The 18,035-nt window shown below is 41.5% G+C and overlaps 1 protein-coding gene across 2 annotated transcripts in view; it reads right to left on the bottom strand.

Moving 5' to 3' along the window:
- The window catches only part of ISX (intestine specific homeobox), a 32,701-nt gene extending 14,881 nt beyond the window's left edge, over positions 1–17,820 (bottom strand). Inside the window, exons 1-2 of one of the 2 annotated variants that reach the window (XM_081958712.1) lie at positions 17,749–17,820; positions 16,948–17,236 (exon numbers count right to left, since the gene is read on the bottom strand). In XM_081958712.1, coding sequence (XP_081814838.1) covers positions 16,948–17,128 — 181 coding nt within the window. In that variant the 5' untranslated portion in view covers positions 17,129–17,236; positions 17,749–17,820. The remainder of the gene's footprint in view (positions 1–16,947; positions 17,237–17,748) is intronic. The other variant, XM_081958713.1, reaches the window with a different exon arrangement.
- Positions 17,821–18,035: the final 215 nt, after the last annotated feature.

Here is an 18,035-nt window from a genome sequence, read left to right as displayed (position 1 = left end):
TGGCTTCACTTCATTTCCAGAGCAAAAGTTGAACGCTACAAGGTGGAAAAGCCATAAGCCACCTGTAGATTTTATGTAATTACCTCCTTTCCATTAGAATTATAAGGGAGAGTGCTGGAAAACCCTTCAACTTTTGCTCTGGTGGATCCTCTTGTAGAAAGTCAGCACCTACCCCCTCCTAGAAGAATGAAATATTTTGAGGAATATTAAAAAGGCAGAATATTTCCCTAAATGAGAAATGGAGAAACATGTTTTTTTAGATGCAGGAAGCAGCCCCAGTCTCCTTGGCCCCAAGCAGAAACTGAGGAGGCAGCTTTTAGAAATGCAGATTTGGTAATCCATTCAAGACAGAATATTTTGAAACTCCCTGCAGCAAAGTCTGAACAAAGTAGAATGGTAGGATTAGTCCCTCAAGATCCAAAACAGAATGAAAGCCATTAAGAACTGCCCAATACCTTTTCAGAACACAAGGCCCTTCATTGCACCATCCCAGAGCAGTCCAAACCTCACCTGGGAGCTCAGATAAACAATAAATCAGAGGTTGACCAGATTGGCACAGTCAACCATCTAGGATTTACATTTGTTCTTTTGCCTATAGAGGCAGATATGACCCCTATTTAACCCTTATATGACTCCATAGGAATCTGACAACAGCCAATAGAATACATGTTCTTGCACAGGAAAAGGAAGCTCAAGTGCAAAGCCCCTCAACTCCATTTTGTAAGCTGCCCAGAATCACATGTGCTCGGCAGTTCTGCTTCTTCAATAAATGGACCTTCTTTCCAATCAGCCTCCATCCTCCATTTTATTTCCAGGGCCTTCTTCTCAGAAGTGCTTTCATCCCTGGAACTGAACCAGATGGATATTTCTTCCCACACTCTGATTGGAATAACTTTCAATATCTTTGTGTAAATATAATCTGTAGGATAGCTGTGTGGAGTTTCTGAACTGTTTAACTGTTATGATATTACTTCACTCTTTCAATTAGTTCATTCAGGTTACCTGTGATTATACATCTCCTGAATGTGAGATTTGAAAGTAATTCTCACTAACTACAACAGAGACCTACAACACATTATTAGATGTATGATCTGGCTGTATATAAAAATTATATTATCTCCTGCTGAGTGATTTTAAGTATTTTTAAGAAGAATTTAGTGCAATACTTTTAGCAAGATCCAAAGTCCTTCTTTTATGTAGCCTATGAGTTGAAGGTACTTTTAAGAAGCTCTCTTACTTCACACCATGAGTGCATAGAGTAATTTATTAGTCCTTGATGCCTGTATCTTTAAAACATCTGAAAGTATTCCTCCTCTTATGAGTTGGAACATGCTTGAATTGTATAGATTTTGTTTCTTTTTTTAAAAGTATATGGACAAGATCTAATAGAACAATGCATATTTCAAAATGATTTGAAATAAGTATTTCAGGCATAACATGAAGCCAGCACCTCCCCGCTACTACTTAGAATGGAATAAAATAGAATAGAGTTGGAAGGAGCCTTGGAGATCTTCTAGTCCAACTCCCTGCTTAGGCAGGAAACCCTACACTACTTCAGACAAATGGTTATCCAACATCTTCTTTAAAACTTCCAATGTTGGAGCATTAACAACTTCTGAAGGCAAGTTGTTCCACTGATTAATTGTTCTGTCAGGAAATTTCTCCTCAGTTTTAAGTTACTGCTCTCCTTGATTAGTTTCCACCCATTACTTCTTGTTTTACCCTCAGGTACTTTGGAGAATAGTTTGACTCCCTCTTAGTGTCAGCCCCTGAGATATTGGAATATTGCTATCATGTCTCCCCTAGTCCTTCTTTTCATTAAACTAGACTTACTCAATTCTAGCAAATGTTCTTCATATGTTTTAGCCTCCAGTCCCCTAATCATCCTTGTTGCTCTTTTCTGCACTCTTTCTAGATCAGCTACATCCTTTTTCCAACTTCTATGCAAGCCTGAAAAAATATTCCATTGTTTTAAAAAGGAGACTCTTAAAGCAATGGGACATGTTACAAGAATACATGGAGACATAACAAAATGTGTCTCCTTACTGAATAACAGAGAAGTAATATGCCAATCTGAAATCTGAAGCATTTCTTCCAAATAATTTTCAGATATGCATAGCTCAATAGTCTGTCTCCTCAAAATATATTTAAATTATACTTGGAGATGATCTAAAGCATGAGTGGCATTTGGAGAGATGATGATGATGATGATATTGGTCATTGATTCATGAGTGATGTGGAAAACATCGGGCCTTATGAAAATGTAGGATAGCCTGTTCATTAGAAAAAGAACAAAAGGAGGACATATGGCTTCTCCAACAAACTGAAGAGTGTATTTATTTGATTATGAAGAGACTTGGAATTGAGAATATGGTACAGTAGCTAATTTTTATCAGAGCATCTTCTCAACCCTTATTAAAAGAATTAGTTTAGCTGGGAGAATGGTTCTAATTGGATGCATACAAATGGCTCAGGCTCGAGTCTTCTGCCATTGAAGCATCGCATTTAGCTTCCTGCTGATATCTATTGGGGCACTGCAGAAATGGAGCAGCAGGATGCTGGAATGTTTAAAGGCTCCGTTTAATTTCTTTTAGACCAAAGCCTTTCAGACAAAAGCTGCCTTCACCTAGGCACCAATCACAGACACTTAATTATTGAAGTGGATGGCTGCAATGAAGACTAGGAGAAAAACCTCTGGCATGAAAAACAGGAAAGCTTTACACACTTAAAAAAACAACAACCCCAGTGATTAAAAAAACCCTACAACAAAAGTGAATGATAAAAAATCAGTGTGTGTGTGTGTGTGTGTGTGTGTGTGAGAGAGAGAGAGAGAGAGAGAGAGAGAGAGAGAGAGAGAGAGAGAGAGGGAGGGAGAGAGAGAGCCCTCTTATAATAATAATAATAATAATATATTTATTTCTTAGCCGCACCCTCTCCCGAAGGACTCGGGGCGGCGTACAACAAAACATACGAAATAAATATGTAAACAAAACAAACATAAAGCAAAAACATACACTGAGACATACACAAGGAGGAGGTCGATTGATAAAAACAATTAAAATACAAAATATAAAACCCCTAGAAATTAAATATAATTAAAATACCCGGTTAAAAACCCGTCAGGAGCGATATGGTTAGATCAAAGTTGAGCCAGGCCAGCTGCTTGGAATAGGTGGGTCTTAAGCTTAATACGGAAGGAGCGGAGGTCAGAGGTATTCCTAATATCCGGGGGGAGGTCATTCCACAGGGCTGGGCCCGCCACAGAGAAGGCTCTACTCCTAGGCGCCGCCCCACGACATTGTCTAGCGGACGGCACCTGGAGGAGCCCCTCTCTGTGCGAGCGAATTGGTCGCAGGGATGTATGGGGCAGAATACGATCCCGCAAGTAACTAGGTCCTAAGCCATGGAGCGCTTTAAAGATAGTTATCAAAACCTTGAAACGCACCCGATAGACCACAGGAAGCCAGTGCAGCTCGCGCAGGAGCGGTGTCACATGGGAGTACCTAGTACTCCCCATAATTACCCGCGCGGCTGCATTCTGGACCAACTGAAGCCTCCGGGTGCATTTCAAGGGAAGCCCCATGTAGAGAGCGTTACAGTAGTCCAAGCGAGACGTCACCAGCGCATGAGTGACTGTGCGCAAGGCATCCCGGTCCAGTAGGGGGCGCAATTGGCGCACCAGGCGAACCTGGTGGAACGCCCCCCTTGCCACGGCTGTCACATGGTCATCCATGGACAGCCGGGCATCCAGGAGGACGCCCAAATTGCGCGCCCGCTCCACGGGGGCAAGATGAATGCCCCCAATGGCCAATGATGGAATTAATTGGCTGAACCGGGGGGCTGGTACCCACAGCCACTCCGTCTTGGAAGGGTTGAGCTTGAGTCGGTTGTCATCCATCCAGATCCGTACGGCTTCCACACACCGGGACATCACTTCGATGGCCTCGTTGGGGTGGTTCGGGGTGGAAAAGTACAGCTGAGTATCATCAGCGTACAGATGGTATCCCACCCCGAAACCACGTATGATCTCACCCAGCGGCTTCATATATGTGTTGAACAGGAGTGGCGAGAGGACCGACCCCTGTGGCACCCCACAAGTAAGGGGGCGTAGGGTCGACCTCTCTTCTCCTGTCAACACACGCTGCGTCCGGTCAGAAAGGAAGGAGCCGAACCACCGCAAGACGGTGCCCCGGACCCCCAGCCCCTCGAGCCGGCGCAGCAGGATACCATGGTCGATGGTATCAAAAGCCGCCGAGAGGTCTAATAGGACCAGGATAGAGGAACAACCTCTATCTCTGGCCCTCCAGAGATCATCCACCAACGCGACCAAGGCCGTCTCCGTGCTGTGACCGGGGCGGAAGCCGGACTGGCGCGGGTCTAGATAATCATTTTCCTCCAGATGTCGTGGGAACTGGTAGGCCACCACACTCTCTACAACCTTCGCCAAAAAGGGAAGGTTGGAGACAGGACGATAATTGGCTAGCTCCAAAGGGTCCAGGGAAGGCTTCTTGAGCAAGGGTCTCACTACCGCCTCTTTCAAGGCGGCCGGGAGGGACCCCTCGCCCAACGAAGCATTCACTAGGCCCAGGAGCCAGTCTCGTGTAACCTCCCAGGATGCCAGTACAAGCCAGGAGGGACACGGGTCCAATAAACATGTGGTGGGTCGCAGTCGTCCACGCAATCTGTCCAAATCCTCGATGGCAACCAAGTCAAACTCCTCCCAGATCGAAACCTCAAGACTCGCCGTGGGCGTCTCCACTGGACCACTGACTGGAACCCAGTCTCTCCGGATTTGAGCGATTTTATCCTGCAGATATTTACCAAATTCCTCTGCCCTGCCCTGTAAAGGGGCCTCCCGCGGCCTCTGAAACAAGAGGGAGCGGGACACCTGAAACAGGGCGGCAGGGCGGTTCTCCGCGGACGCAATGAGAGTGGCACAATATTGACGTTTGGCCGCTCTCAATGCCACAAGGTACGTCCTTAAATGGGCTCGTACCTGTGTTCGATCAAATTCGGAGCGAGAGGATCTCCAACGACTCTCTAGACGTCTCTTGCGGCATTTCATCACCCTCAGCTCCTCGGTAAACCAAGGGGCTAGGGTGGATCGTTGCCGCCGGAGAGGCCGCAAAGGCGCCATCCGGTTCAAGGCCCCGGTAGTTGCATTATTCCACGCAACCACCAGGTCCCCTACCCGGGGGCGGGTCAAGGTTACAGGAGGTGGCCCAAGCTCCGTCTGGAACCTATCAGGTTCCATCAGGCGCCTGGGGCGGAACCATCTGGAACTTTCCGGTTCCGCCTCCCCGCGGCGGGAGGTAGCACCAGGGAAGTCAAGACGAAGGAGTGAGTGATCTGACCATGACAGGGGAGTGATGGTTAAGTCCCCTCCTCCCAGATCACTCAGCCACTGGCCAGAGACAAAAACAAGGTCCAGAGTGTGTCCTCCCTCGTGTGTTGGGCCCTGAATCATTTGAGTCAGGTCCATGGCTGTCATGGAAGCCATGAACTCCCGAACCCCCTCCGATGCTTCTCCCACCGACGGCAGGTTAAAATCCCCCATCACTAGAAGTTTGGGGGTCTCAACCGCCACCGATGCGATCAGCTCGAGTAGTTCGGGCAGGGCCGCTGATGTATAGCGAGGAGCCAGGTATACTATCAGCAGGCCCGACTGTCTCCCAGGCCCCCATTTCACAACAAGGGCTTCACATCCGGACGTCTGTGGCACAGTAGACTCCCTCGGCTCTAAGTCCTCCCGAATAATTGCTGCCACCCCACCGCCCCTTCCCTGGGCCCGGGGCTGGTGAAATGCTCGGTATCCTGGTGGGCACATTTCCACGAGGGGAAGACCTCCCTCGTGGCCCAACCAGGTCTCCGTTATTCCCGCGAGGTCCGGCTCCCCCTCTAAAATTAGATCGTGGATGAGGGGGGCCTTATTAACAACGGACCTCGCATTGCATAACAACAGCCTTAGGCCTTGGGTCTGTGACTCTTGACCACCTAGAACGCGGGGGTTGGTACAAGCGACCGGGTGTAACCAGCAACCCCGGTCTCCCAACCGACTGTGAGTTCTTAAACTGTCCTCGTATCTGCCCCTCCCTGCGACTGTTGGTATTAAAGAGCCCTGTATAGGGATGGTATCCTCCCCCTCCTCCTCCCTTCCGCCCCCTCTGCTCGCGACCACACCTAGGGGCCCGGCTCTCGCATCGCTCCTGATCTGACCCACCCGCCCCACAACCCCTAAAACCCCACCCCTACAAATATTTAAAAAGCAACTAACTAAAAACCCCCTGAGTCTCCGCTTCCTCCACCTCTCGGGATTAATAAATCCGTCATCAAGGTGGGCCCTCGAAAGGGCGGAGGGCCACACCTGCGAGAGGGGGGACTCTCGCAGTAGGATAAGGTCTGACCTTGAATACATAAAACGTTAAAAAGTTCGTCGTCGGGGCTTAGGGTCTGTGCTGAAGATGTCATGATCCAATAAAATTTGAAGAACACAATTGCAGCAAAAACAGAATAGTCCGGTCATTAAACTTAGATGGGGGTAATAATAATGAATTGGTTAGATGACAATCAGAAGGTGGGGGCGGTGGGTGGTAGGTGGCAAATGGCAAGGGGTAGTTGGACTGTAATTGGAAATAGGCAGGGAGCAGATGGTCGATCAGCAGTGAATCATATAGGGTAGGCAGAGATCTTCTAGGGCACATGCAGATGGAATCCGGGCAGTTGTTAATAAATAGTCAGCCGGGGGGGTAGGTGGGGTGCAGTCAAATGCACGATAACAAGGGCCTCCTGGCAATCCGCCAATAAAACTCCCCCCCCCCCAGTCTCTATACAGCCTCCTGAATCATAGTCATGGTCCTATTCCTACCCGGTCCTAGGCTTTCAAGGCTTTCAATCCTGCCTTGGCCTGTAACTGCGCATTAGTCCCCCAAAAACCACCATTCCAGGCCCCAACGCCGCTCCCACCGGCCTCTCCTCGGCCTCCAGCTTCCTTCTCCAACTTCCTTCCTCCAGCTTCCTTCCTTCCTTCCTCCAACTCCTTCTCGGTCTATCCATCCAGTCTTTACCGGCCTCAAAAGTCCTGGCCGGTCTCCAATCCTCGCAAATTCAGCCAACATGGATTTTAAACCTTTTCAAACCTCCCATAGCTCCCACAGCTACCTTTCATAATAAGCTGCAGGCCAAGGGATTTGGCCTCCGGCGCTTCCAGCCTTTGCCTCCTCAATCCACAGTCTCTGATGGTCCTAGGTTACCAGCCTCCAGCCTGAAATCCAAATTCGCTGGTATTGGCACGTCTCCTGGCTCTCCGTCCGCCATTTCGAGACCGTCTGCCTCTCCTTCAACAACTCCAAACGCAGACGGTCTCTCTGCGGCTCCTCCGGGCGCCTCCCCCATCGGCTGCATTTTTCGTTCTTCATTCTTCGTTCTTCAAGCCTTTCCCAGGCACCCAGCTACCCTGGAAGACCCGTTCGGGTCATAAACGAAACCAGGGTAGCTGTTTACTGGGGGACCCGACCCCCATGCTGGAAAAGGGGCCGGCAGCACTCCTAAAACCCCGGAACACGCCCCGCAAAACACGGAGCTCTATCGGCCGACCGCCATTCCTCCGGAAGCTCCTCCTCCAATCAACCTCATTTAGAATATCAATCATGAAGGCCAAATTGTTTTCAACAATTTGGCCTTCATGATTGATATTCTAAATGAGATTTCTCTTCTGTCAAATGCCCTTTCGGACTGCGCTGAAACCAGGTGAGGAAAGACAGACGCAACAGCCAGCTCTCCTCCCCTCCACGAAGCGAAGAAGTATTCAACGTTAACTGTGTTTTGAGAGGTTCCTTGCTGAGCTGCCAGTGTAATGAAAGCAAATGAAGCATGGAAGAAAATAATGTAGGAGTCCAAAAAGAGATTGAATGCATTGCAAGCAAAGATTTGATGGTAACTGATATGGAGAAGCTTTATTCAGTTCTGGAGAGATTACAGCAACATGGCTGAAAATAACTTAGTTAACCTTTGTGCATTAGCTGCCTGTAGGGTTTGCTTTCTTGCAGGTTCCACTTCCAGGTTTGACACCTGCTACTATTGTTATTATCCCAGCCATAGAGTGCTCTAAGCATATTTCCTAGAGATCTAGACTTCTGGGGTTCAGAATTCTACTTTATATATTATATTGCCAGGGGACTACTTAATATCTGTTATTGTCTATACCAGGGGTGTAAAAGTCAAGGCCCAGGGGCCAGATCTGGTCCACAAGGTGCTTAGATCTGGCCCACAGGGAAACAGCAAAGAATTGGTCCGCAAAGCACGCACTCAGCGAACTGGTTGTTAGACTGGTTGAATCACACCACTGATGGAGATGTTACTGGGAATAACATGTACATTTCTTAGCTGTGTGGTTCCTGGGCATTGTGATTCCAGCCTTGTCTTGGATTCACTCTGTGCTTTCACTTTGGATTCTGCCTTGAAACTCTGGACTTATCTTGCCTCATATATCCTCTTGTATTGTGGATTTAATTTTGCCTAGTAGATTTATCTTGTTTGGGAAACTTTCAAGTGCCTTGTGGACTCACTGGCCATTGCTCTATGGACTAGCATCAGCCTGCTTTTGTCTCGACTTAATTGGGACACTTGTGGGTTTTTAGTGAAGGGAATTGCTGGGGAATAATAATAAACCCACTAAATCACCATTACATGTGAGTGAATGGGACAGTACGTAGGGTGCCCGAGAAATGTTAGTACTGCTTTATGATGCCTTGGTAAGACCACCGTTGGAATATTGGTTCTAGTTTTGGTTGCCACAATATAAAAAAGATGTTGAGACTCTAGAAAGAGTGCAGAGAAGAGCAGCAAAGATGATTAGGGGACTGGAGGCTAAAACATATGAAGAATGGTTGCAGGAACTGGGTATGTCTAGTTTAATGAAAACAAGGACTAGGGGTGATATAACAGCAGTGTTCCAATATCCTTGTGGATATCACAAAGAAGATGGGGCCAGCCTATTCTCCAAAGCAGCTGAAAGAACCACAAGATGCAATAGATGGAAACTAATCAAGAAGGGAAGAAACCTACAACTAGAAATTTGAGAACAATTAATCAGTGGAACAGCTTTCCTCCAGAAGTTGTGCGTGCTTCACTGGAGATTTTTAAGAAGAGGTTGCACAGTCATTTGTCTGGAATGGTATGGGATCTTCTGCTTAAGCAGGGAGTTGGACTAGAAGCCCTCCAAGGTCCCTTTCAACACTGTTAATCTGCTATGGGGAGAATAATCCAGTAGGCCTAAATCTCATAAAGGGAGGGAGCTTTCTACAAGAAGAAACCAGGCTGGAAAAGGTGCAAGAAGAAAACGGTGATAAATTTTTTTGTAAAAACATTAGCCAAGAAACAGCCATGGTGATCTTTTTAGGTGATTACAAACTTGTGAACATCCAAATACAACTGAATGCAAGCCAAGCATGTGACCTTTTGAGATTTGTGGTCTGGCAATGAAATAAGGAAAGGAAACACATGTAATAATAATTAAACAGAATGACATTTCATTTGGTTGGCTAATGGAACTTTTCTTTTCTTTTTGACAACCATTACTGATTATTTCAGTTAGTTTTAATAATCCATGTAATCTGAAAGTGTCGTTATTCATGCAGTGAAGACAAATGTCATAGCAAAGTAACACATTTTTCATTCTACCTCTCTTCTGGGTCAGTTACTCAGGATAAAACATATGTGTTTACTTAGTTCTCTTTTAAAAAACTAGAGCTAAGGCAAAAATGGGGCTGCCCTACTTTCACTGTCCATTTGCACACAATGGCAATTGGGACAATTATTGTATAGTATAGTATAATGGCAATTATTAATTCTAATAATTATTGGTGGTTGTGCAATAATAAGGCAAATGTTTTCAGCTATAGCTTTCCCTGGGAACATGAGAGCATTCTGAATTTAGTAAAGGGTTAAATTAAGGCAAAGGGTTGGTGTCAGAATGAACATTTTTCATTATGGATGTATTATTAACCAAACAATGATTTTCTTGCCATTTATGGCTTTAATTTTGACCACAGTGTAAAGGACTGAACCATCCAATTCACAAATTATGATACTTGCAAATGTCTCTGATTTTAAGTTTATTACCCCTCCCCTCACTGCACTATAAAAAGGTTAGACAGAAGAGAGAGAAAAGCTGCTCTGCTTCCATTGATTCTTAGTGAATCTAACAAGATGCATTTAAAAGTACAAATGTGGGTAGAACAACAACTGTGGGTAGAAACATTTTCTGTTCACTTTACATCAATGATTTTCAAACTTGGTCACCTTAATATATGTGGACTTCAGCTCCTAGATTTTCCCAGCCAATATCCAAAGTGCAAAGCACCTGAAGTATTAGCGAACCATAATTGTTAATTTAATTCCTCTTAATTTTTAAGAGGAAAATTATTGAATATTGTACATAACTGAAGAATCAAGAGGATTTTTAAAAAAGCAATAATTCAAACCTGTCATTATCCATTATATTTGGGAATACAACCCCAGCATTCAAAAGTCAAGCCCTGTGCAGCATTTGGTCTGTAAAAAATAATAATAAAAAGGGAAGCGGTAGTTCTTGTTTAGCAATCACAATTGGGACCAGCAACTGGATCATGAAGAAAAGGGATCATTACATGAAATTGTGACTGTGCTTATCTTACTTAAGCTTCCCTTTGCTTTACAGACTTGTGACAGTCATAAATGTAAGGATTGGTCATAAAACTACTTTTCCATCATTGCTCTTACTGTGAATAGTCACCAAACAAGATAGTCACTAAAGGAAGACTGGACTACACGTGTGTCAAAAAATTCAAGATGATCATGCAGTCATGGCTTTAATTTTGACCACAGTGTAAAGGACTGAACCATCAAATTCACAAATTATGATACTTGCAAATGTCTCTGATTTTAAGTTTATTACCCCTCCCCTCACTGCACTATAACAAGGTTAGACAGAAGAGAGAGAGAACTGCTCTGCTTCCATTGATTCTTAGTGAATCTAACAAGATGCTCGTTTTAAAAGTACATTCCCTAAGATAAATTAGCCTTTCCTTTTGGGAAATCCAGTATTTCTGTGCACTTAAATGCTTGGCTTCTGAATTTCTGCTTGCCATATATGCACAAAAGATCTATAAAAATGGCAATACTAATGAATTAAAATGACCATGGAATATGCAAATACTCTATAATTTATTCTATATAATCCCCCAATTTTTATCACATTATGAAGATGCCAATCTCCTCAACAGTTTTAGTTGCTTCCTTCTATTGAAAACAACAACAAATAGGAAATTAAGTCTGGTTGAAATTTTTAAAATAACCTCTCTAAGGGAAAGAAGAATAGGTAAAAAACGAGATGTTACGAGTGGGAATATGGTGTTGAAAAAAGGGCTTTGGAGGCAGAATGACATTTTCTTTGGTAAATGTAGCATTTGACTTCCAGTAATGGTGACATTTTAGCTTGGCGCAGGCTGAGGGAAATGTTAATAATCGATTGAGAAATGGCTTCAAGGTTTGGTTCAAACTGCTTCAGCATCTACATATGCAATAAAGTTGCAGAGGGAAAAATATGAATTCACTTTAGGCAAAATTATTTTAAAGAAAGATGAAAGACTGATAGCAGAATGCAAAATGGGGAAGGGGGGCAGAGTAATTCAGTAAAGAATAATAGTAGGCCTTTTAAGATAGAGAACTAAGGTACCCACTCATGAAAATGTAAAGGCTGTTATACGTATTCCAACTCTAAAATGTACATTGAAAATTTTCTGTAGGCCTGCATAATAATATGAATGACAAGCATGTCTTCTAATGTGATAGCGAGCTTGCAAAAGGCTGCAACGAAATCCACATTTCACAGTAATATAGATGTGAAGCTTCTAGCAGAAGAATTCAAATTATTGCTGAAGAGAACTTTGTTCTGATAGCTCATAAATCATCATCCAAAAATTTACTTCATATATTAGGTATAAAATATGAAGGGTAGAACCTAGCCAACCTGGCTGATTTTCTCCAACTAAGGTAAAACCCAGAGTTGTAGATGAAACAGGGAAGTTGAAAAAATATCCAGAAAAAGGCTATGGTAAATACTTTATTGCTGTTGACAGGAAAGTTTCATGGAGGTAGAGTTGAATTTGTCTCAAAGGAGACATTTAGCATTGTTTGATGTCTATAGCTAATGCAACATGTAATTGATTTTGCTTGCCTGATCTTAAAAAATGAAGAAAGTTGAATCCATTCCATAATTGATTGGGAAACTACTGGGGTACTAGCTAGATGTTTTTTAAAAAAATCCTGAAAGACAATATGTTTAGGCATTACTGCCACAAAACTACACATCTACATAGTTATTATGAGTTAACCTTGATTTGAGCATCTTTTTTCTTTTTCTTTTTATAGGGAAATATAAAGTATTTTATATTAGGACCCATAGATCAAAGGTACTCTGCTTTAGGCTAAATTTCAGATAGCCATCTTATTTCCCAAAACATATTGAGATGGTGCTGATGAAATTTAATGGCAGAATTTTAGCCACAAAAAAGTAGAGCCTTTGTTCCACAAAGGATGCTTTGAACAAAACTGCTTTCATCTATAGGAATATAATATGTATGTATGTATGTATGTATGTATGTATGTATGTATGTATGTATGTATACTTATTGCAGTTTGTATGCTATTCAATCCAATAAGACTCAACGAGGTTTCAGATTAAAGTAGTATCAGGATACCTCTTCAGTGACTATTTTATCCTATCATTAAAATACATTACTGAGTAACAGTTGATACCTAAAATGGTTGCATTTATTCTGTTGGTTTTCCTATCTGTTCTTTAGAATATCACTCTGCCAAAAGTCATGTTACCCAAAAATATTTTCATTTTTATCCTACCAGCCTACATCTCTAATACCCCTGCTTCCTATCCCCCCCCCACAGCAACTGCTCTCTGAGGTGGTTTGGGGAGAGGGAGGGAGGGAGGGAGGGAGGGAGGGAGGGAGGAGAGAGAGAGAGAGAGAGAGAGAGAGAGAGAGAGAGAGAGAGAGAGAGAGAGAGAGAGAGAGAGAGAGAGAGAGAGAGAGCTTGGCTCAAAGTGACCCAGTTGGATTTTTCATTGTATGTTATTATCCTGAACTGCAATTTTTTAAGGCTCACCCTAACTTGGGAGCTTACAAAAGTAATGGCAAAAAAGAAAATGTGTTTTGTGAGTAGGCAGGTAAGATTGTAGATCTCATCAGCTCTGATTAAGGAGCATTATTTAGCTAAAGGAGTAAGGCTGTGTTTTTTTTAAATTATCCTAAGCACAACTAGGGGTACAATTAAAAAAGTGTAAACTAATGCTTTTATTTTAATATTTTGCATTCTAAAACCTCTAATGAAGTTTGAGCAGTCTGTAACCAACTAGAAAAAGGCTTTGGATCAGAGGTGGTATTCAGCAGGTTCCCACCAGTTCAGGAGAACTGGTAGTGGGAATTTTGAGTAGTTCGGAGAACCAGTAAATACCACCTCTTACTGGCCCCACCCCATCTATTCTCTGCCTCCTGTGTCCCAGCTGATAGGGAGGAAATGGGGATTTTGCAGTATCCTTCTCCTGGAATGGGGAAGGAATGGAGATATTACAGTATCTTCCCCCTGAAGTGGGATAAGAATGGAGATTTGACAGTATCCTTCCCCTGCCATGCCCACCAAGCCACACCCACAAGCCATGGCCACAGAACCGATAGTAAAAAATTTTGAATCCCACCACTGCTCTGGATCATAATGAATTATGAGTACTCAATAAAGATATCAACATAGAGCACAACAGCAAATTCCATCCTATGGATCAAGGGGAATGAGATGAAAAATACAAAGAACAACAAATCAAGGCTGTATATGCATCTAGAATGCAGTATATCATTCTAGTCATCCTATTTGTGTGTGTGTATATATCTATGACATGGAGATTTTACAGGAATAACTTTTTATCTCTCTTGGACCAATGAAGTTGTCCAATGAAGCTGATAGGAAAGAGATTTAGAAAAGGTAAAAACAAGTAATTCTTAACACACTACGTAATTAACCTTTGGAATTCATTACCCATGAGAAATGTTGGCAATCATGAGCTCAGGTAGTTTTAAAAAGGAAGTGGGATAAATTCATGGAGGATAGGCCTATCAAAGGATATTAACCTTGGATTCTCAATGACCTATCCAAGGTTGAGAAAGCATGCTTCTATACACCAGCTGCAAAGGAATAATAACTGGCAAGGGGGCATGTTCCTAGTGTTTTCTTGTTAGCAGCAGAAGGTTACTTTGAGAAACCAAATGCTGGACTAAGTTAGGACTGTTCAAATACCTATGACAATGGATGTTATCAGTAATTAAATACTACTACTTTGGTTTGTGTTTAGAAAAGATGATAAGTGTATAATGAATATAAAATTAAGTAAATAATTGGATAAAATTGCCCATGAGTATTTCTTAATGACTATGGGTGTTTTTCTTCCCTTGGACATTCTTCAACTATGTGATCTCCCAGAAATCCTCAGCCACACCAGCCACTGCTGAAAATCCTGGGCACTGAAATCTACATATCTAGAAGGATCCCAGTTCTCCACCTTATGGAGTAGGATGGTGCATGTTTCACACATTTCTTCCATTTTTAGACTCTAATCGTATTCAACAATTTCAAAGTATGTGAGGAGGGGTTGTTGGAGGAAGGAGCTATTGCAGCCTAATTTAAATAACAGGGAAAAACACTTTAAAATTTAAAACACTTCATTTTCAAAATGTTTGAAGAGATTTTACAATGGGCTTCAAATGGACTACTCCAATTGACATCTTTCTAAAATACTGGAATGCGGAATTATCATGACCACATAATGCATCTGTTGGGAAAGAGATTTTTGTCTGTTACCCATTCCCATTTGTATCTGTAAACAAAGCACATTTTGCACGAAGGTAATTCACAATGTTGCCTTAACAGTGCAAGCTTTTATATAGCAATTGGGTGTTTGAGGACTCAGGTTTACTTTCATAATAAAATTGGCATTTCATAGCTTGTTTAACCAGCAGTGTAGACGAATGCTTTGTGCACATGAACTAGCACAGCAGATTCAAGGACAATTTCAGTCCTGGAGATTAGTACAGACTTTCCATTTTAGTAGCTGCTACAATGTTTATCCATCATCACTTAAAGCATGTGCATTGCAACTGCTTCTCTACGTGTGCCTGTTTCCTATGGGCTCTTCAATAGACTAACACTTGTGCAATTTCCACATGACATGAAGTGGTTTAAAGTTTCAGATTTCAAACCAGCCCATAATGAGAAGATACACTGTCAGACTTCATCTCCTCCTGTTTTCTACTCCTTCATATTTAATCATGTGGAAACTGAGCATGCTTTGCTTAGAATAATGTAGGGGAAGTTCATGATGGCACTCTTGAAATTCCTAGAAAGATGTCAGCTGAAGAATGTCAACATCTATTCTCAATTGTCCCAGAACATAGGAATATTGGACTTAAACTTCAGGAAGAATATAACCATGGAACCAATTGTCCAGAAAGGTGGTGGATATATAAAAAAAGCTGGACAGCCATTTATTGAAGAAGTATTTTAATATATATGTACTTTAAGTGTCAAGCATTTAGTAATTATTAAATATTTTAATATATATGTACATCTATTTTTTTGTATTATCTTTTGTATTATCTGCTAGGTAGTTGCTTCATTTCGGTTCTCATACTACATAATGAAAAGCATGGCCTTTTCAGGCTATGTCCTTTATCTTTATCAGAATCTATATAATTGATAATTTTTCCCCATTAATACTAATTCAATAACATTTCTTCCACAAACCTATTAGATGTTCCTTACGGATTTTCTCCCCCATTTATAAGGCAACTGCATATTGGACATTAATACAATTGAGAGAGTCCAGAGATATTTCATGAGAAAAGTCCTCCACTCCTCTGCTCGCATCAGAATACCTTATGCCGCCAAGCTTGAAATTTTGGACAGACAACTTAGAATTACGTTGCCTTCGGTCTGACCTAAGTGTATTACATAAAATTATCGGCTACGATGTTATACCTGTCAATGACTGCTTCAGCTTCAACCACAACAATACATGAGCACACAATAGATACAAACTTAAGGTAAACAGCTCCAAATTTGATTGCAGAAAATGTGACCAACAGAGTGGTCAATGCCTGAAATGCTCTACCTGACTCTGTGGTTTCTTCCCCAAACCCCCAAAACTTTAACCTTAGACTGTCTTTTGTTGACCTCACCCCATTCCTAAGAGGTCTGTAAGGGACATGCACGAGCACACCAATGTGTCTACCGTCTCTGTCCTAATGTTCCCTTTTATTCGTATCCATTTCATGTATTCAAAATCATGTTTATACCTATATATGTTATCTAATACATGCTTGATGAAATAAATAAATAATAAAAATATGTTTAAAGTTCTGGGTGTGACCTTAGGACATACAATTTTAAAGAAAAGATATCCTTAAACAATTTGTTTAAATTTAGTCTAGATAAAAAAGACACATACCCAAAAAGCTTTGAATTTTTACCCTACTTTAAAGCACACACAAACATAGTTTGGATTAAAAACAACACTTAATGAATACATGCATAAGTGGTCTTATTAAGTGTATAATATATCTATCTATTAAAATGTAAAAGAAAACAAGAAAACTAGGAAAGTAAATCTGGCAATTTATGGTGCCATTTTGTAACCTGGAAAATAAACTTTAATTTAAAATGTTATATGTCATATTCTTAATGTACCATAAAACACGATCAAAATTTCCATAGATGCCACAAGGACATTAACAATTATGCTGAACTATGAATTCAACACACTTCAAGTGTTTCTTTTAAATCAATTTGAAAATCATGCAAAGGGGTAAGAATGGTCATATGTTTCACAAACTAGAACAAATTTCCTACCTTTATACCTGTCCAAAAGTGGCTTAGAACTGAACTTTTGAGCCACTTCACTTTGGCTATTGCAGATCACCGTATTGTGGAGGCTAGCCTCAATAGATGGGGTTTTTAAGATTGCTTCTATAGAAAAAGACAAAGTAGGCTTCTCCTTCTTGTCACATTCCTTGGAGCAGCTCATCTTCATTCCACAACAGTAAAATATTCTTGGTATATGTCATATTCTCTTGGTTGTTCATTTTATGTAAGGAAAAGGCAAGTAGAAATTGATTTTCTCTCCTTCCTGAGTTCTATTCTTATGTTCAAAAGAGCAAATAAGAAGAAAAATGTCCATTTCCCTCTTATAAATTCTCCACAAAATTTAGAAATCTTAATTCATGAACAATAATTTTATTCTGAATTGATATGTGTTCAGCCTTATCTATACTAAAATCTATACCTCCTTTTAACAGTTTAAAAAGTTTTAAGGATCTTCATATATTCATTTTCTCATTTAGTCTTACTTTGGAGGCACTTCTAGTTTTTCTTTAAATTATTTTCTAAAATATTAGGAGTGATGGACGGCAACCATAACAAAATCAAGTACAACTGAAGGGGGAAAGAAACCTTGCTTTTCCCTAAAAGAACAGATCTGGTTAGGAAGTATCCCAACAAGTAATAATGTTAGAGGTCTATTAGAAAGAACTTGAGAAGTCTACCTTTCCTCCTATTCATTTTAACTGCTCTTCTTACTTTAAATTTAGTTAAGGATGTTTTTTTATAAACCTTTTTTTTTAAAGTAGAAATTCTCTAGGATTTTTTTCTTACCATCAAAGGTTGCCTTTCTAACTCCCTTTCCTTTGCTGCTACTCACTGCTTTATCCTATGATTGTACTGACAATTTCTTGTTTGTCCTATTACCCGACCACTGGTAAATTGATATTCCATCATATGATTCGTTGTAAAGCTCAGGCTGAAATTACTGTGTAACCAGATGGCAATAAAACACACCCGATAAGATGAAAGACGGTTGGCTTTTTCCAAGGACTATGAAGTTATTGTGCAGGAAAAGAAATAAATATATCATTATCCAAGTATAATATAATGCTGTAAAA

This window comes from Natrix helvetica, assembly GCF_964273705.1.
Source record: "Natrix helvetica genome assembly, chromosome: 6".
Taxonomy (NCBI): domain Eukaryota; kingdom Metazoa; phylum Chordata; class Lepidosauria; order Squamata; family Natricidae; genus Natrix; species Natrix helvetica.
Note: the sequence above shows the minus strand (reverse complement) of the source record. Positions and strands in the feature narration are given on the sequence as shown.